The following is a 20,955-nucleotide window of genomic DNA, read 5'->3' on the forward strand; positions in this document are numbered from 1 at the left end:
CAAATTACTTGCCTTGCCCCGGGTGCTGGCAACCTACGCTATGCCACTGCCCAGCAGTGAGGTGTGACTGCTTAAAAAGCAGGTGCCACGAGGCTGCACTGATGTGGAGTAAGCCCATCTCCACAATGGCTCTGCTCTGCTTCCATGGGCAGAGGCAGCGAATGGTTCTGCATAGCCGTTGCTGGAAGCCATAGGAGCTGCTGCATCCCATGTCCTGCTCCTCATGGCATCTCAGAAGGATGGAACCTTTGGTTCAATCCAGCTGCAGGATTCTTATTTTCTTAAACTGCTCATGGCTGCTGTTCCATAGATATTGTTGTTATACAATTCCATTCACCACAGAGATGGGTTTAGGAAGCATTTCTGTATCCTTCTGCTGTGCTGAAGAAGAATTCTACGGAACAGTGGGTATATCCAGAATCACTGCTTACTACATCTGTTTGCGGACCACTTCAGCAGCGTTGGACGTTATAAAACAAAGCTTTACGGCTTGTTTTCATCAGATAAGTATCTGACCCATTGCTTCTTTCAGAGACTTACAAAGACTTTCAGAGACTTATAAGACTTATGTTTATTTGGTTCTATGTTTTCAAGAGAATCCATCAAGAGTGCACATTTAGTGACTTTCAGAGATTTATAAGATTTCTGCTTATTTGGTTTCTCAGTGTTCCGTATAGACCATATAAAGTGTTCAATGCGCTCTACCTTTGAAGGTGACCCGGAAACTGCAATTAATCCAGAATGCGGCAGCTAGACTGGTGACTGGGAGTGGCCGCCGGGACCACATAACACCAGTCCTGAGAGATCTGCATTGGCTCCCAGTACGTTTCCAAGCACAATTCAAAGTGTTGGTGCTGACCTTTAAAGCCCTAAATGGCCTCGGTCCTGTATACCTGAAGGAGCGTCTCCACCCCCAATTGTTCAGCTCTGACACTGAGATCCAGCACCGAGGGCCTTCTGGCAGTCCCTCATTGCGAGAAGTGAGGTTACAGGGAACCAGACTTCTCAGTAGTGGCGCCCGCCCTGTGGAACTCCCTCCCTTCAGATGTGAAGGAAATAAGCAGCTATCCTATCTTTAAAAGACATCTGAAGGCAGCCCAGTTTAGGGAAGTTTTTAATATTTAATGCTGCATTGTTTTTAACACTCGATTGGGAGCCACCCAGAGTGGCTGGGGAAACTCAGCCAGATGGGTGGGGTATAAGTAACAACTACTTCTTCTTCTTCTTCTCCTTCTCCTTCTCCTTCTCCTTCTCCTTCTTCTTCTTCTTCTTCTTCTTCTTCTTCTTCTTCTTCTTCTTCTTCTTCTTCTCCTTCTCCTTCTCCTTCTCCTTCTCCTTCTCCTTCTCCTTCTCCTTCTTCTTCTTCTTCTTCTTCTTCTTCTTCTTCTTCTTCTTCTTCTTCTTCTTCTTCTTCTTCTTCTTCTTCTTCTTCTTCTTCTGCATTGTTGTACTTGGTCATCGTGCTGCCTTGGATATTACCAACATGCCTGCCTGCCCCTCTCCCTCCGAGAGGTTGGGTAGGTCAGGCCTCCCGCCCCTGCCTCTCCACTCCCACTCCCAGCTGGCACCATTAAGCAAAACAGTCTCAGCTGCATGTAAAACACTTTCTAAGCAAGCAAATGGGCCTCCTCCTCCGAAGAGCAGGAGAAGAGGCACCCGTGGGCGACATGCAGAGAGGGGAAGGTAGCAGTGGCAATGCCAGGCGTCAGTGGAAACGTGTGAGCCTCCTCCCAGCCCCTGCCCGCCCCATGCCACCGGCCTGCCCCGAGGAGGGAGAGGCAGCGCGCTGCTTTTTCTCTCCATCATGTCTGTGGGGCTTGTTCTGGCCGCCTTCCTGGTGGGGCGCATGGCTGCTGCCAACAGCTCTTGCCAGGCCCTCTTTAACCTGCCAGGGGACTTCATCATCGGGGGCCTCTACCCAGTTCATAGCAATAGTACTGAGCGGAACAGGATCCGCCCACTTCAGCTGCCTTCCTGCGAGAGGTGAGAGGGCTGATTTTTTGGTGTTGTGGGGATGGGGCTCCTCTTTCTTCTCCCATCCCTGAAGCAGAAATCAGGGCTGTTTCCTCAGCATGCTTCACCCCCTTGGACTCTTCCTCTGTCTTTGGCCAGCTGGTGGGTGACTGGGCACCTGGTTGCAGGCAGCAGTGAGGAGGCCAGAAAGTGTGCTGAGGAACACAAAAGGGGGCCTGTCTTCTGGCTGGGTCAGACCAAAAGGGGCCCACTTAGCCCAGCCTTCTCTGCTCAGAGCAGGAATCTCTCAGATAGGACTGTGGTGCAGCACACAGCGTCTTTCTCTAGCAGTTGTGCACACTCTTTTTTCCTTGGACCATCACAGAGCTGGGAGGCCAGGAATCTGGGGGAGTGCAACCTCGAGACTGTGGGCCACAATTGGCCCTCCATCCCTCTCTAGCTGCCCTGGGCATGCCTCTGTCTGAGACACCCACCCCACCGTTTTAGGAGACCTCTTCTCCAGCCACCCTCCTTCTCTGCCTGCTGGCAAGTAAACTTGGAGTCTGTTTATAACTAGTTTTGACCTACAAACCCTTGCACGGCTTGGGACCTCCACACCTCAAAGGACCGCCTCTCCGCATATGAACCCAGCTGGAATGTGCACTTGTCATCTGAGGCCCTTCTCTATACCCTCACTCCATGAGAGGGCTTGGAGGGTGGCAAGACGAGAACGGGTGGTGGCTCCCTGTCTGTGGACTGCTCTCCACAGAGAGCTTGCCAGGCGAAAACATTCCTCTATTCAGGCCATCAGCCGTTAAATAATCTATGGCCTGTTAAATGCGTGTTGGGCTGGGGGGTGGGACTGTTATTATGATTATTTAATTGTGCTCCATATTATGTTTTTTATCATTATGCTCCATAAACTATGTCCTTAATGTTGTACACTGCCCTGGGATCTTTGCATAAGGGGCAGTAAATAAATCATTAATAGTAATAATAATAATAACAATAATAATAACTACTTTTTTATATATAAATTGATTTGGTTTTTCAGATTAAAATTTTACAGTCACATATCCAACATACAACATTGAAACAAGATTCCAAAGAATCTCTGGAACTTCCCTCCTTCCCTTTGCGGGTCCTTTTGTTAATCATTTCCTCCTGCATCTTTTATAATAATCTAAATCTTTTACCTCTCCATTGTGTCCAAAATTCACCGCTAAACTACAAGTGTTATTCCAATCCTACTAATGATTTTAACTGTTTGCAATGGTTTTTAAGATAAATTATAAATTTCCCCCATTCCTTATTAAAGTTTTGGTCTTCCTGATTTCTGATTCTTCCGGTCATTTTAGCCCTTTCGGCATAACCCATCAACTTGATCTGCCATTCTTCTCTGGTAGGGTTACAAATGTGTGTGTGTTGAGGTACCATTTCTACAGGCTTAATTGAGCTCCGCGTTTATTTCCTCAGTCTAAACCCTTCGGGCTATGTTCATTTTCAAGCCATGAGGCTGGCTGTTGAGGAAATCAACAATTCTTCTACTTTGCTCCCCAACATCACCTTGGGATACCACATATGGGACACCTGTCAAGAAAGCCTTTACCTGCAAGCCGCCTTCCAGCTCTCCCCACACCAGTGGTGCCGTTCACACCAAGGAGGCTGTTCCCAGAGAGTCATCGGTGTGGTGGGTCCCGACTCAGCCGAAATGACGCAGCTGACAGCAAGAGTCTTCACCTACTACGGCCTTCCGCAGGTGAGCTGCTAAATTGATGCTATGCATTAGTCTCGGTGGCCTTATTGAGAAATGGTTTCAGCATCCGACTCTGTTGCCGTCTCTGCTCTGCCGAGGTGGTGGGCCTACAAATGGTCTGGTTCGTTGTGGTGTCGGCCATATTTGCGTATATGTGAACTAACTGTTGCCAGAAAAGCTGTGGAATGAACCTCAAGAGATTCTCAGGCACCAAGCAACCAGGTTGGGAGAGGGAAGGAAGACCCCAAAGGCAGCAGTGTTTTCCAATTCTTCGCTAACAAAATTCTTGCTGCAGTTGTGGCATACAAAAACAATTTAACAACTTTTTGGGGCAATTCCAAACCTGTTATTCCAAGTAGAAAGGCCTCTGGTTTCTTAATAAATGTATATTTCAACATTTTTTTCAAATGTTTTTCTTCTCCCAGAAGTCTTTCACCTTGGGGCTGTAGTTGTAAATGTTTTTAAACTTGGTTGCGAGTAGTAGGTGACTAATGGACGCGATAAACGAGAGCTCTCCCACTTCCTCCATCTGCACCTGGTAAGAACACACTCTGCCCTGGGCATTCTCTGAGCTGTGCACACACCATTGCATATTGCCCTCCTGCTTTTAAAAACGTGCCTCTCTCCTGTCCAGGTCTCGTACAGTATCAAGGAAGAGATCTTTGCTGACAAGAAGCTCTTTCCGCTGCTTTTCCGTACGATCCCTAGCAATGACCACCAGGTCTCGGGGCTCATCTCCTTGATCTCGGCCTTCGGCTGGGAGTACGTCTCCGCTGTGGACAGTGGCACCAAAGCCAGCGAGAAAACAGTTCAGTCTTTAATTGCCAAGGCAGCAGCCAAGGGCATCTGCATTTCCTACCAGGGGCTGATGACGGCCGATCTCCGCATCTTGGAAAGCCGGCTGCAGAGGGTGATTGAGAACATCGAGAAAGCCAGAACCAACGTTGTCGTCGTCCTTTCCAATGCGGTCATTACCAGGAAGTTCTTCCACGCTGTCATCAAACTGAAGATCAAAGGCAAAGTCTGGATCGCACCCGAGTCCTGGATCTTAACTGACACGATTGCTTCCATACCGAACATCGAGCAAACAGGCACCGTGCTTGGACTCACCGTCAAGCCAGTCAAACTGCCTCAATTTGTACACTTTGTTGGGAAAACGCTACAGCGCTCCCCGTCAAACAAGACGGGTGGCCCTTTGCTCTCTGAGGCCCCGACGGTGGAGGCTTGCTCCCAGTCCTGCGATGAGAACCAACTGCTCTCCCCGGACGCTTTAGCCAACATTTTGAACAGTTCCGTTTGGCAGTGGTCTTTCTATTCGTACGCTTCCGTCTATATCCTGGCCGAGGCCCTCCACAACCACCTGGGGTGCAGCCTGCAAGGATGTCCAGCAAGCAAGGAGTTCAAGCCACGGCAGGTAATAATAATAATAATAATAATAATAATAATTTTCATTTATACCCCGCCCTCCCCAGCCAAGGGGATACAAGCAATAATAAAAGCAAGTTGAATGATTACAACTTAACTACAACATTAAAATATTGAAACATTAAAATATTAAAATGTAGCCTCATCGCAGGAGGAGAAGGAAAGGAAAAAAGAAAGAGAGGGAGGGAATCAAATTGGCTCCAAGCCAAAGGCCAGGCGGAACAACTCTGTCTTACAGGTCCTGCGGAAAGAAATCAGATCCTGCAGGGCCCTGGTCTCATGAGACAGAGTGTTCCACCAGGCCGGAGCCAGTGTTGAAAAGGCCCTGGCTCTGGTTGAAGCTAATCTAACTTCCTTAGGGCCCGGGACCACTAGGGTGTTGTTATTTATGGACCTTGAGGCTCTCCGTGGGGCATACCGGGAGAGGCGGTCTCGTAGGTACGAGGGTCCTAGGCCTTGAAGGGCTTTAAAGGTCAAAAGCAGCACCTTAAATCTGACCCTATACTCCACCGGGAGCCAGTGCAGTTTGAAAAGCACTGGGTGAATATGCTCCCATGGAGGTAAGCACTACGTTCAGGGGAGCAGGTGTTGCATGCCACCACTGCTGCTGCTGTTTTGATAAATAGCATCCTCTCCCTGGGGTTTTTCCTTTCAGCTCCTTTGCTCCTTCCCAAACATCTGGTATATTTGGGATCAGGCTGCTCCATATCTCCCTTTGTTCAAAGGCAGGCTAGGAAGCGTCTGTCCTTTACCCTCAATGCCTGGAGGAAGTCGGCTTGAGGCACCAAGGGACTAAAGCGCATTTGCCACTCGCCTCCCTCCTGTGTCCATGTGCAATATATCTAGTTGTATTATTTTTAATTATTTTAATTGTTTCCCCCCCCTTTTTCTTATTATGTTTTTACTGAAATTTTATTGGTGTTAGCCGCCCTGAGCCCAGCTCTGGCCGGGGAGGGCGGGGTATACAGTGAGGGGCGAAAAGTATTTGATCCCCTGCTAAATTTGCCTGTTTGCCCTCTGACGAAGAAATGACCAGGCCGTAATTTTAATGGTAGGTTTATTGTAGCTGTGAGAGACAGAATAACAAAAGGAAAAACCCCCAGAAACCCAGAAGACAAAAGTCAGAGATTGGTGTGCATTATAATGAGTGGAATAAGTATTTGATCCCTTTTGCAAAAGATGACTTGGTACTTGGTGGCAAAACCCTTGTTGGCAATTACAGAGGTCAGGCGTTTCTTGTGGGTGGCCACCACCAGGTTTGCACGCATCTCAGGAGGTATTTTGTCCCACTCCTCTTTGCAGATCCTCTCCAAGTCAGTAAGATTTTGAGGCTGATGAACCTTCAGCTAGAGTTAAACAGGCAAATTTAGCAGGGGATCAAATACTTTCCCCCCTCACTGTAAATAAAATTTGTTGTTGTTATTTATTGGTGGTGTGACTTAATAGCATCTGATAGGTGTCAGCTAGTGCCTCCGCAGTAATGGCTGTGGTCAGAGCAGTTTCCCCAGCTCACTCGGCTCAGAAACCCAAGGCAAGCAGGTGGCATTCAGATGTCAAAGGCAGTAGCTGCCTTTAGGATCAGGTGCCCTGAGGTTGTGGGAGGAAAGGGAAGAAACTTGAAGCAGATCTCTCCCATCACCCAGGAGAGGAGTGGGTGCAGTGTCTGTAGCAGAGCTTTTTCTTTTTCTTTTTTTAAAAAGGAATTTCCATGGGGGAGCAAGAGAGTAAGGTAAAGGTAAAGGAACCCCTGACCATTAGGTCCAGTTGTGGCCGACTCTGGGGTTGCAGCGCTCATCTCATTTACTGGCCAAGGGAGCCGGCGTACAGCTTCCTGGAAAATGTGGCCAGCATGACTAAGCCACTTCTGGCAAACCAGAGCAACGCACGGAAACGCCGTTTACCTTCCTGCCGGAGTGGTGCCTATTTATATACTTGCACTTTGACGTGCTTTCGAACTGCTAGGTGGGCAGGAGCAGGGACCGAGCAACGGGAGCTCCCCCCATCGCGGGGATTCAAACCGCCGACCTTCTGATTGGCAAGTCCTAGGCTCTGTGGTTTAACCCACAGTGCCACCCGCCATGGGGGAGCAAGAGAGTGATAATGCCAAAAGGGCACTTTTAACCTTTTCATTAATTTTAACTAATTTAAATAAATAAAAAATAAATAAATGCCATGAACCGTGCATTTTAACAGCAAATCGTTCTACAGTGGTACCTCGGGTTAAGAACTTAATTCGTTCTGGAGGTCTGTTCTTAACCTGAAACACTTCTTAACCTGAAGCACCACTTTAGCTAATGGGGCCTCCCGCTGCACCGCCGCTGCACGATTTCTGTTCTCATCCTGAAACAAAGTTCTTAACCCGAGGTACTATTTCTGGGTTAGCGGAGTCTGTAACCTGGAGCATCTGTAACCTGAGGTAGCATTGTAATTTAAAGAAACTTGGCATTTAAATTCTAACTAAATATGCCCAGAATGCTTGACATAATTTTTCTAGAAAATCCTGCTCAGTGTGAATCTCTGGAGAAGGCTGACATTGTCTCTGCCTCCAGCTGAAATAAAGCAACCAATTTCAGGCCCCAGGGATCATCATCTCTCAGGCCAGTGTTTAGCTGTGCTACCCACACATCCTTCACCAAGCACAGTAAACCCCTCCCCCTGCACCCCCCAAGAGGCAATTATCTTCTCATTTCAGTTTTATGAAGCATTGTACATGGTGAACTTTCCTCTGCAAGACAACACCATCAAATTTGGCCAACAGGGAGATCTGTTCCTGGGCTACAACGTCATCACCTGGAGCTGGGAAAATGGCACAGCTGCTTACAAGACAATTGGCAGCTACAGTTCCCAAGCCCTGAATATCAACAAGTCTGAAATCAGTTGGCCAGCTCCAGGGAATCAGGTAAGACACCAGGCAAAACACCTAGAAAGAAGGTAAACACGGGTGATGCTGGATGGGGGTGATAGATATTGGGAGAGAGAAGTTTGGAAGAGATTCTTACCCTCCATAGCAGAGCTAAGCACAGTGGCAAATGCTCCAATTTACATCTGCCCACCTTTAAACAAATGTTCCCCACATAAATGCTCAGGCTAGAATAAATCACAGGGACTTAGCTTTCCAAATAAGTGAAGCTTTTACTCAGAGAGATTCCAGAAGTTACAAGAAACAAGTCTCTATCCACTGGCAGTAAAAATAAGAAAGAAAAGGTTCCAAATGACTCCAAAAAGAACTTGGTTTCCATATGAAAAGAATCATGCGATCTGTTAACCTAAAGACGCAGACTTTAAAATCTCCTTTTTGGAGAGATTCAGTTCACTTGCCGGGAATCCAGTTGCTTATTTCAGGAAGCACAGAGGGGGAAAGAGAGAGAAGGGGTGGGGAGGAACCTGAGCTCAGGTTAACCCTTTCATTCACACAGCTGTGAGTTAGTAGCTAGATCTTACAAAAGATGGGAGCTGTACTCCAAGCATCTGGAGGACATCAGATTGGGGAACAGCTTGGGGCTTACTTGGACATAAAAGAACCTAAGAGCAGCCATCTGGATCTGACCCAAATGGCTCCTTCTGCTCCGGCATTCCGTTTCTCAGTGACCAAAAAGATCTTTCTGAGAAGCTTCATCTTGCTGCTTCCATGACATCCACATTTTGCCTATCCAAGGCGTTGCTGCAGCTCCTGGATAATTTAACTTGCTCTCTTGTACACCTTTTCCAGCTTTACAATATCCTACATTTTAATTTTTTTCATTCATTCATTTAGACAAAGTAATAATCATAAATAAATAAGAATAAACATGTGTACCCCACCACTGAGACCATTCCATTGTAACTATCCAGCCTCCCAAATTTCAAACCCTTGTGATGGTTTGACCTCCTTCTGTTTTAACAGTACACTACATTTTTCTGATATAATATCCTACATTATCCTACATTTTTCTCAACATAGATTCGCATAAAAGCCTTGCGATATTGGCAGACTGATTTGTTATTCCTTTTTAATGACGCCTTTTAATGACGGATACCACACTGGATGCAGTGCAGTGAACTACCGACTGACTTTCACGAGTCGCCAACAACTCAAATGCCTCCACCTAACCAAACTCTCCTGCTCTAGGTCCCCAAATCATATTGCACAGCAGTGTGTGAAGTGGGTCAAATCCGAAGCAAGCAATTGCTGGAGGAGTGCTTATGTCGCTGTGACGACTGCCTGGAAGGGACCTATCAAAACGAAACAGGTGAGTACAAACACCGCGTGGCTCAGGGAGCCTAATTTGTGAATCTGAAGACCAGCCTCTGCTATGCGCAAACACCGCGTGGCTCAGGGAGCCTCATTTGTGAATCTGAAGACCAGAATCCGCTATGAGCTAGACAAGTTCTAGCTCCCTCCCTTGACTCAGAGGCCATCAGTGCCAAGTGGGCAGAGGTGGAAGGCAGGAAAGAGTCCCAAGGTGTAGGAGTTACTAGTGTCAGATAAGGTGCTGGGTTCAAATCCCCGTTCATGAAGTCTTTTGTGATGGCGCCAATTCCTCCGAATAAACAACAGTTCAGAACAGGAGCGCAAAGGGCCTCTGCTGTTCACTTTTGCCTCTATCCCTTCATGGGCTGACAAAGGGTCCTCTGGAGGGATTGTTTTTGTTCTGAGTCGCAACACAGCTTCACCCTCTGCCCCTTTCCCCTCTCCCCCAAGCAGAGACTCAGGCAAAGGGCTCTTTGTGGATGGCAACACAGGCTCCAGCGATTGTCTCTATCTGTGACTCCACGACCTTTGCAAAGGCCCATGCCGAGCTTTGCACAGAGTGTGGGGCTCTGCAAAGCCCCTGGAAGCTCACCAGCTATAAGACACCATCTGGGGGGAAAGTGGGATTTAAAAAATAATTAATTAATTATTACGTATGATGATGATGATAGACCTTGCACAGAGACTGAGTACTGGCCAAAGCCTTTTTCACTGTCCACAATGGGAAGGCAGGACTCAAAAGCAGAACTTTAGAGCTGGAAGGGACCCCAAGGGTCATCTAGTCCAACCCCCTGCAATGCTGGAATCTCAGCTAAAACAGATGGCCATCCAACCTCTGCTTAAAAACCTCCAAGGAAGGAGTGTCCACAACCTCCCATGGGAGACGGTTCCACGGTTGAACAGCTCTTACTGTCAAAAGTTTTTCCTGATGCTTAGTCGGAATCTCATTTCTTGTAACTTGAAGTCATTGGTTCGAGTCCTCCCTTCCAGAGCAGGAGAAAACAGGCTTGCTCCCTCTTCCATGTGACAGCCCTTTGGACATTTGAGGATGACCATCGTATCTCCTCTCAGTCTCCTCTTTTCTAGGCTAAACAATACCCAGCTCCTTCAAACATTCCTCGTAAGGCTTGGCTTCTAGACGCTTGATCATCTGAGTTGCCCTGTTCTGCACATGTTCCAGCTTGTCAACATATATTTCCAATAATAATAATAATAATAATAAATTATTTATACCCCGCCCTCCCCAGCCAAGGCCAGGCTCAGGGCGGCTAACAACCAATAATAAAAACAAGTTGAATGAATACAACTTAAAAACAAGATTAAAATACAACATTAAAACATTAAAATGCAGCCTCATCACAGGAGGGGAAAGGAAAAAAGAAAGAGGGGGAGGGAATCAAATTGACTCCAGGCCAAAGGCCAGGCGGAACAACTCTGTCTTACAGGCCCTGCGGAAAGAAATCAGATCCTGCAGGGCCCTGGTCTCATGAGACAGAGCGTTCCATCAGGCCGGAGCCAGAGTTGAAAAAGCCCTGGCTCTGGTTGAGGCTAATCTATCTTCCTTAGGGCCTGGGACCTCTAGGGTGGTGTTGTTTATGGGCCTTAAGGTCCTCTGTGGGGCATACCCGGAAAGGCGGTCCCGTAGGTATGAGGGTCCTGTGCCGTGAAGGGCTTTAAAGGTCAAAAGCAGCACCTTAAATCTGACCCTGTACTCCACCGGGCGCCAGTGCAGCTGGAAAAGCACTGGGTGAATATGCACCCATGGCAGGGACCCCATGAGGAGCCTCGCTGCAGCATTCTGCACCTGCTAGAGTTTCCGGGACAGCTTCAAGGGTAGAACAAATTACAGTAGTCAAGCCTGGAGGTGACCGTCGCATGGATCACTGTGGCCAGGTCGGGGCGGGAAAGGTAAGGGACCAACTGCTTGATGCAGCAAAGGTGCATCCCTAGCCTGGGAAAGATCCCTGCACGGAAGTCCTGGAGAGTCAATGTAGAGACAACAACACTGAGCTAGTCGGTGCCTGCCTTGGTGTAAGGCACTTTCTTCTACTTCTAAGCTGACTGAGCTTCTCCTTTCCTCCTCTTCAGGTGGAGACACTTGCATCCTGTGCCCCCCGGGGATGTGGTCCCCTCTGAAGAGCAGCAGCTGCTTCCCCCCGCTCATCACGTATCTCGACGTCACCACCACCACCATCTTGGCCCTGGTGATCCTGACCATCGTCGACTTCTTCCTGCTCTTTGGCTGCTTGCTGGTTTTTGCCCTCCACCGTCAAACGCCGGTGGTCAAAGCGGCCGGGGGCAAGCTGGCTTTTGTCATGCTGGCCTCGCTGCTGGCTTCCTGCACCACCACCAGCCTGTTCGTCGGGAAGCCCACCGAGGTCACCTGCCTGATCCGGCAGCCCTTGTTCGCCATCAGCTTCACCGTCTGCGTCTCCTGCCTCCTGGTCCGCTCCTTCCAGATCATCTTCATCTTCAAAATGGCCTGCAAGCTGCCCCCCGGAGCCGCCAAGTGCTGGGTCAAGTACAAAGGCACCTACGTCTCGGTCGGCCTCAGCTGCAGCCTACAGGCTCTCATCTGCCTCCTCTGGCTCCGCTTCTCCCCGCCTACATTGCAAGAGGATTTTGTGAGCGAGAGGGAGGTCTACCTGCAATGTTCAGAAGGCCACTTCATGGGGCTAGGAGGGGTGCTGGGCTATATCACCCTGCTGGGCGGCGCTTGCTTTGCCTTCGCCTTCTGGGGCCGCAACCTGCCCAAGAATTACAGCGAGGCGAGGCTCCTCACCACCAGCATGCTGGTCTTCCTCATGGGCTGGGGCTGCTTCATGCTCATCTACATCACCACCGAAGGGAAGGGCAAAGGGATCCCTGCCTTGCAGATGTTCACGGTGCAGACCAGCGTCTACGCCATCCTCTGCACCTTCTTCCTGCCCAAATGCTACCTGATCCTCTTCCGGCCACAGTTCAACACGGTGGCCCATTTCCAGACCTGTATCCAAGCCTACACGGCCACACTCAGAAACGCCGAGCAGTGAGAAGCCTTCCTTGGGGCGGGGGAAAAGGCTGAAGCACCCGCTTCTCCCATAGGAGAAAGCCCGGAAGGACCGCGGGAAAACTTCTGCTTCAACAAGAAACAGGGGAACCTGGAGACAGGGGCTGCACACGTCACCTGTGTTGTAAACATAGGGCGGGTGCTCGGAATCAGAGAACGTCTGTGCACCCGAGGGCCAAATAGCAAAAACTACAGAGCGAGGCTGCATTTATATATTCCAAGCTTCTGAGAATTCGGTGTAGAATTTCAATGGATTTTAGGGCAGAGGTTCAATGAAAACAGGATTGTTGATGGTGCTGCTTGGCTACTGCCAAAGAGCACTGGTCCACACATAAGCAACTCTCTCTGCCGCTTGTCTGTGTAATCTTTATTAGGGATCCTATGTAAGAAAGTGGTAGCTGCTCCTCTTCCCTCCACCACCATCAGAAGGCAAGATCAAAGGCCCAAGTAAGACACCCTCTTTCCAGAATTAGGGCCGGGATAGGGAAGCCTTAGGGGGGACCCCCTCTAGATGCAGCTGGAGTTATGCTTGTCGTCCTCATCCTCCCTGACTCTTGGCCACATGGTCTGCTGGGGTTGATGGGAACTGGGAGCTCACACAATATTGGGCAGGTCCCCATTCCTGGTACAGCAGGAAGGAGGAGAGTGAAGAGGAGTAAAGTCAAACTAAAGGAGAATCTGGGGAGGGGGCTGTTCCTTCACACTTCAGCACCATCTACCCAGGGCAGAATTATTTTACAAAACTCTCTGTTGGTGTTTTCAAACTGACCCTTAAGTTCAGTAGGGGTGATCTATGAAGGGATATCCCCACTCTAAGGTGCCCCTGGGGCAAGGCATTTGACTGTTTTTGTAAATAATTTACAGGTTTGCTGCTAGGGTTTATTAAACAACCAAGTGGTATATAAATTTTGTTAAATGGGATAAATCAATGCTTTGGAACACTTAGCCAAAAGTAGACTCGATTCAGCATCAATTCAACTCAGGTGTTATGCATGTTATTAAAATCCTTAAGTTCAAGTTAGGGTGCATGGAAGAATTGTGTTTTTGTTGGTTTTTGCATTGTTTTCCTTCATGGGGGGGCAGTCGTACCCCTGCTGTGGACAAGTGTGTGTCTGTTTTTATGTTGGATGGCATCTCAAACAATTGAGGCGTCCCTTCTGGATTTTAGGCACGCAACTAACTGCATTGATCCAAAGCTGCTTTCTTTCTTTTAAACATCTATAAATAGTGAATATGAAAATTAAGCCTAGAAGTCATTTGTGCGTAGTCAACATGAAAAATGTCTCAACCATCTATGTATTCCCTGCACTACTCTCTCAGAATCGCTCTTATTTAATCACTTCCCTCAACATTTATCTTCTATTTGCATGACTTGACTAGGCAAACCAGATAATTTGATAAGCAAACACTGTTTTGCACGGAGGTCAAAATGCCATTTTGCACCTGTGATTCTGCAATTTAGGCTTCAAAAGGTTTGCTAGAAAGGGGGAATGGAGGCCATGGGTTCAACCTATCCCTTGTCAGTTACTTGCTCCATTGATGGTCTGGCGAAATCTTGCATCTTTTCAAACAATGAAACAAATCCACCCCTTTGCCTATGCTGAAGCATTGCAAGACAAATATGTGGCTTCGCTTAGCTGAATTCCAACCCCAGGATGGCTGCCCACCTAGCCCCAACTTCATATGGCTTCAAGGCCACCACCTTAGCAAGCCTGTTTTGCAACACATTTGGGTTGCAGGTGGTCACTGCTTAAGTTTTACAGTTCGGCGGTTTTATTTTTGCTGTTGTACTCACAGATTTTTTTTAATTGTTTTATTGGGATAAAAGATAAAAGAACAATGGGATGTGGGTTCTTAAATAAATAAACAGGGCCACAAATACAAGACAAACCTCTTCAACAGAGTTCCTCTTTTATTGAAAGCAAGTGGGTCTCGGAAAACACAAAAGGGACTTGGACAGCAGCACCTTCCCCTCCAGGCTGCTTCAAGCTTCCAGGCTTAAGTGCAACTATCATCTCTGCTGCTGCTGCTGCACTTAAGGGGGCTGCCTGACCTGTGTGAGAGTGTGTGTTGCTATTGCTATAAAAGGGGAAAAAGGCTTTCTGCCGCAAGGCTTTCTCCTCTTTCAACAAGGCACTGCACTAGTCTTTCAGGACAAGGGGGGCCTTCACCTGAGCGGCCACCTCTTTCCCCAGCAGCGTTTCCACAATCACAAGGCCAAACTCGAAACTGGTTCCGGGTCCCCGGCTGGTGAGGATGTGCCCATCTTTTTCCACGCGGCTCTCAGAGTATTTGTAGTGGTCTTCAGAGGAAAGCACAAGGAAAAAAACCAAAACAGAACAGGTTACTCCAGCAGGCATCAGGCACAGGAAGCTGACTTGAATGTGTAGGAAGTAACTCCACCCCCACCTATGAACTTCATCCACTGTAGCAAGGAGAGAAGCTGCAATTCTCATCCTTTATTTATTTCATAAAATTTATATACTGATGGTTTGTAAGGGGGGAGGGATACCCAAAGAGGTAAAAAACTCAAACTTTGAACTGCCACCAGATTTAGGTCTCGCAGAATTGGCGATTTCTCAAAACCAAAGTCTCTGATAATATGCATACGTTACCCAACATTCCTTTTGGGGGAAAAGCATCTTAATTACAATCCTGAGCTGTGCTTCACAAAACACTGTCTGTGCAAGTCAATCTCTGCCGTGCGCCTGCAGCCACCTACCTCCACTCATCATCTTGTCTTTGGCCAAGGGATGGGTTGTCACTTTGCATCCGTATCCGATGCCATGTGCCAGCAGAGCTGTGGGTCCTAGAGATCAACAAAGAGCCGTCACTTGTGCACACTTTATAGCGGGAACCCTTTTTTTTTTGGAACCTGGGGCCACATTTACCATGCTGGAAAGCTGTCCCAGCATCGAAGTGGCAAGTGAGGCCAGATCCCCAAAAGTGCTGGGGAACCCCTCACCCTTCCATTACCACCATCACACGCCCTACCCATGCAAGATTTGGGAGGAATGGTTAAGTGTGTACAATTAATAAGCTTGAAATGATAGCATTAGGTTTAAATGAAGGAAGGCCATAAAACCTCCCCCCCCCCCCGTTTTAACAAAACTTCCAAATATGTGGGATGACGATTCCCCAGTTGGAAACAACCAGCAATTAAGTTATGCAACTTGTAGTACACCCATCACCATTGCTTGGGAGTAAGTCCCACTGAACAAAGTACAACACATACTGAACTGATCTACATAACTAAGAGAAGGACAAAACTAAGAGAGGGAACTTTTATGCAGAGTTTCAAAGCAATCTCCCTCCTTTTAATCTGGCGACAAAACCACCATTGTGCCCTGTGTCATTAACAAGTCACTAAAAGATTAGCCCTGGTTAAACCACTGAACTGGAAGAGGAACCCTGAACAGGAAGTTTGGTAACACCTTTCGGGTGTACAGAGCTAGCACAGAACCCAGAGTCCTGCCGGTAAGTTTCCTGTGGGGAAGGCGCTGGTGAAGCTGATTCCTCCTCCCACCCTATGGGTCAACCTCAACAGGGGGCTGGGGCTGCCAACCTATCAGTCACCTGATGTCGCCATGTCTGCAGGTCATTTGACAGATAGGTGGCTCTGCCCATATGTCAAAGTCAGCCCCACCTGCACCCTAAGGAGGAGGTTGGCTGGTTCTTGCATTTGCAAATACAAATAAGATGTTGGAAGGATTATTATTGCCACAAAATAGAGGGAGACTGGTGTTTCCCCATTGGCCAGAAGAAGCCAATTCCCAGAGAGGAAACCCTTGCATGGAGAATGACACTCACTCCCACTTCAGAGGAGTTCCTACAGCAAAAGTGTCTAAGGAGAGACTGAGTCAAGGACCCCCACTACAGTGAGAGGCCTCCTGGAGCGGCAAGCCAAGCTTGAGACATGCACATGCATTTCTTGCAAACAGATCCCTTCACAACAGCCAACCCAGAATGCTTTTGAGATGAGCAACTCTCAGGAGGGTGCGGAACCCGACACTCACAGCACCCAAAGGCCAAGCGGTGAAAGAAGGTCAAGCCACACCACATATGGCAAGCACAGCACAGCCCGGCCAGCCACCCTGTCAGAAGCAGCAAGGAGGGAAGAGAATCACAGCCAGCAGCTGCTAACTGGAAGAGGGACCTAGGATTCCATGGGGGAAATGCAGCTATTTCTGCAGTGTTATTTTGTGTCACATCCCAACTCAGAGAAGCTGCCCCTAAAGGAAGCCTCCCTTCGAAAAACAAACCAGGCCTGCTTCACTGTATAAACAGTGTTTTCCACCTGGGGGCAAGCACAAATAACGGGATTGTTATCTTCAAGTTTCTCTCCTCAACGGGTAGAGATTTGAGACAGCATTTCAACTCTCAGTTTTCAAATCCGCAAGACTTGCAGCGTGCTGATATTAGTTGTGTTTTTCTTTACACCATCAGTGGCACAAGAAAGCCAAACCTCAGAAGTGAGGCAGCCAATGGCATCAGCTGTGGTAGGTGAAGCTCTATGCAGGGTTGGTATCCTGGATCTTTGGAGTATTGGATGCGGACCTTGATAGCGTACCTGCACAGATGGCAGCAATCAGCCCTTTCCTGCCATCTTGGTCTTTCAGGACCTCCTTCACAGCAGGCGACTGCAAGGAAAGATATTATTTGATCAACAAGCTATCCTTTTTCAGCTATGCACACAAGAAGGGTGTTATGTATCAGAACTGGTCGTCTAACAAAGAAAAAGGGTACAAAGGAAGGTGTCGGAAGATTTTGTTGTTACTAGATGACTAAAGGAAACTGCTTCTTCCTTCCCCTGCCCCCACACCCCAAAAACGTGCCATTGGGCCCTCTTTTGTTTCAAAACCACTCGAGTAAGTCCGGCTCAACTGTGGCTTTATATCTGTATATATTATACAAGGGAAGGGAACGTGGACCAATTTCCCCCAGAAAAGAAACCAGTTTGGCTTTAGACACACCAAAGCAGTTGCAACATTTTCTTTGGACTTTGGAATGATTGCACTCTGCTTCCTTCACTTTCAGAACGGGAGAATATTTGCTCAAATAGGAGGGAAGTTCCCACATTTCCCCAAGTTTTTACCTCTGACAAGTTCTGAGCTCCCAGGTTCCCTCCTGGCAAGACCACCACATCATAGGGTCCCTAAAAACAGGAAAAAGCATTAGCAAAAGAAAAGCATGAAGACTGGAAAAACAAAAGCAAACATCTTATTTGCAGCTATCCTTTAGCGGGCAACCAAACGCTCAGTATTGTGCCATGGCTCAATCCTAGAATAAACAGAAATAAGAGCCTCTGGTGTGACGGTTTTCCCTTCATCATTAAAACTACAGGATTTTGGGGGTGGGCAGAAGAGATCTTCCAGATCAGAGGATGCTACTTCCAGACAGATTTGATCCTAGCATCTTTCCCATCCCTCCAAAAGTTATAAATGTTGTGGGGTGTTTTGTTTTTTTCATAGTGCCATTTCTTAGCTTCTGTTTGGCATGTAAGGTCATAGTGTTTATTTAAACGCAGTGGCACTGAGAATCACTATCCACATTTGCTAATGGAACGCCACTTAGAAACTTGCAAGTTCAACCACTGCATTTCCCTTCTGTGGCCATGATTCCATGAAGCCACATGCAGGCACCGTGAGAGGTTTCTCCAAAGTTCCCAGAGTCACCATTTGCCTCTTTACCAGTTGGAGTTTCCAGCTCCTCAGCAATTCCCCCTTTCTCCTGATTATTATCACTGTGCAAGCTGAACGTACCCTTAGGCCACCCCTAGATGATGATGAAGAAACTCAGGCCTAATATGAAAGAGGCGGGGCACCCATTTTTTTGCAACATGGAATCTGTGTGGCACCAACCTCCTTCCGGGCATCTTCCAAACTCTTGTCGGGACAAATTAAGACATCTCGGCTGCACTGCACAGGCTCTTTTCCAGTCAGGCCAGCTACAGTCACAGAGATCTGGTGAGAAAACAGACAGCTCTACTTTATTTGCCAAAATCTACTGAGTCACCGAAGAAATGGAAATAGTTTGGGGGAGGTAAATTTTTGCATTAGTGGTCCCCAGCACAATGGGGATTTAGTAAATTTGCATATAGCGTGTTTTCTCCCCCACCCAATCCATCAGCAAGTAACCAACCCCACCCGCTATTATTCAAAAAATTAACTCTCTGAAGAATCACTTGAGAGAAATCTATACAGGGAGCAACACAATCCATAATTGAACAATATCTCCCACCTCTCCCTGGCTCCAAATAAATGTCTGCAGACACTCTAGCATACCCCCCTCTAAATATGTGAGCATACAATAGCTGTTAAAGAGGCATATGTGGAATTATGTGGCTATATCAAACTCAGAGGACTAATGGTTGGTCTGCACAAGTGGCCAATCAGAAAGAGATACTGTCTCCGTCCCCTGTAACTGGCCTCTGTTCTGCAGTCCAGCCCTGCTCTACAGCACATCATTTTTGCGTCTAGCAGGTGCCAGCCAGCCTGCTTCTGGATAGCTTTTTGGATGGTGTGGTTTACTTTACAGTGAAACATCTATTTGCGACCATAATCCATTCTGGAGGCCCGTCTGGAGGTTGAAACAGGTCGCTAGGAGAGGCGCCATTGTGCACAGGCGCGGGCAGCGATTGCCCACTTCTGTGTATGTGTGAACGATGATTGCCCGCTTCTGTGCATGTGTGAACAGCGATCACCGCTTCTGCGCATGCGCGAATGGCGGCAAACCCGCTGGTTACTTCCAGGTTTGCCGTGGTTGCACCTTGGAACGACCGTAAGAAGAGGCAGTGGTAAGTAGAGGTTCAACTGTATTTCACTATTTTGTTTATTAGAACAGGGTTTACAACATTTACAAGAACAATTTTTATTTATTTGAGCTTCTTTCATGCCAAAACATTTGGTTTTGTGAGCCCCATGAGGACAAGAATAATAAAACCACTGTAAAGCCCTCTAAGCCCACAGAACAGGCAGAGACCTATATCTACCTACCTGCATATACCTACATCTAGATCATCTGTATCTATAAATCTCTCTCTCCTTTCCTTGCTTGAGGCTGCAGGGATGGGGGTCTGCTTCTCTATATTGTAATATAACCTTGTCCCCAACATAATAGCAGGGTGGGGGTGGTGGGTTGATGGTATGGGAAGGGGAGTGATGGTGATAGGACTGTTGAGAATGTAAACCTACCCATCCTTAATACAGAACACCTTCTCCTGCCCAAAGTGCTGTTTGCATGGAGCAGAAGTGGGGGAACCCAAAGCCCTCCAGAAGCTGAAGGGCATCAGCTCCCGTCATCGCTGGCCATCACCCAGGCTCCGGGTTCAGCCACCTTCCACTCTGGAGGATTTCTCAAATGACAGGTGGCCTGCTGTACTTCCCATGCTTGCCTACGCAAGGGAAATTCAGCAGAAATGGCTTCTCAAGCCACTTCACAATTGCCAAGCAACTAAACATGCCTTGTCTATGCAACTCTAAACAGTGCATGAGCCCTCCAGGTCCCAGGACTAAGCAGTCAACACTGTTGCAACCAGCTCAGCATCTAGTTCATGAGGAATCCACCTGCAGGCAACAACGCAGAGGCACAGGACAACCATTTCGGCTACTGTAAGCTCCCTATGCCAAGGAAGGGACTTGCCTTCTTGCACATGGACAGTGTCTTATTGTTAACGACAACAATGCCAGGAGGAATGGAGGAAAGGAAGAGATATCTAGGAAGCCCCAGGGCATACTCACACCTGCCCTCCTCATGATGTCTGTGGGGATGACGGTTTCCATCTCTTCAGCTCCTTTGGCCAAGATCACCAGAGCCCTTTTGGCAGTCATGTTGAAAACCGGGCGTTTCACCTTGACAACAAAAGGCGCGCGCTCTCTCTCTCTCACACACACACACACTACAGGACAAGAGAGAAACAAAGTGTTAGGCATAGCAACATTTATCTGCAGTTTATTGTTCAATCACCACTGCTCAATAATCCAAGTTGCAGCCAAACTGAGGAGTTACTGAAGAGAAGAAAGATACAGCGGGGGGAATTGCTGGACAGAGGTGAACGTTAAGTGCCTTAGGTAAAGGTAAAGGGACCCCTGACCATTAGGTCCAGTCGTGACGGACTCTGGGGCTGTGGCGCTCATCTCGCTTTATTGGACGAGGGAGACAGCGTACAGCTTCCAGGTCATGTGGCCAGCATGACTAAGCCACTTCTGGCGAACCAGAGCAGCACACGGAAACACCGTTTACCTTCCCGCCGGAGCAGTACCTATTTATCTACTTGCACTTGGTGTGCTTTCAAACTGCTAGGTTGGCAGGAGCCTTAGCAGCACCTTAAAGCAGCCAGCATCAGTATGGCCAGGAACACCCACAGAGTCCTGGGAAGGTCAAAGGTCACAGCACTTTTCTGAAAAAAGCCTTGGTTTAGCATTTCTTTCTTGGAAGAGTGATGAAATAGGAGCTTCCTGCCAGCTGCATATCTTATCTCAGCCCTTTTTTTAAATCTACGTCAATCTTCAATGGAGACAAGAGATCATAGATACCCACTGC

General features: G+C 47.9%; 2 protein-coding genes across 2 annotated transcripts; one reads left to right on the top strand and one right to left on the bottom strand.

Moving 5' to 3' along the window:
- The first annotated feature begins 1,547 nt into the window (after nt 1-1,547).
- Nucleotides 1,548-13,431, top strand: LOC309376770 (taste receptor type 1 member 1-like). The gene is made up of 6 exons (XM_081923556.1): nt 1,548-1,983; nt 3,430-3,712; nt 4,344-5,123; nt 7,827-8,033; nt 9,243-9,363; nt 11,454-13,431. The coding sequence occupies exons 1-6, from the start codon at nt 1,805-1,807 to the stop codon at nt 12,395-12,397; spliced, it is 2,514 nt and encodes an 837-aa protein (XP_081779682.1). The 5' UTR covers nt 1,548-1,804; the 3' UTR covers nt 12,398-13,431.
- Nucleotides 13,432-14,308: 877 nt separating this feature from the next.
- Nucleotides 14,309-20,311, bottom strand: PARK7 (Parkinsonism associated deglycase). The gene is made up of 6 exons (XM_081923915.1): nt 20,154-20,311; nt 18,276-18,377; nt 17,510-17,569; nt 16,985-17,054; nt 15,137-15,223; nt 14,309-14,716 (listed from the first exon to the last, which is right to left on the bottom strand). Exons 1-6 carry the CDS (start codon nt 20,241-20,243, stop codon nt 14,556-14,558), a joined length of 570 nt encoding a protein of 189 aa, XP_081780041.1. The 5' UTR covers nt 20,244-20,311; the 3' UTR covers nt 14,309-14,555.
- Between the last annotated feature and the right edge of the window lie 644 nt (nt 20,312-20,955).

Source organism: Podarcis melisellensis (genome assembly GCF_964234715.1).
Source record: "Podarcis melisellensis genome assembly, chromosome: 8".
Lineage (NCBI taxonomy): Eukaryota > Metazoa > Chordata > Lepidosauria > Squamata > Lacertidae > Podarcis > Podarcis melisellensis.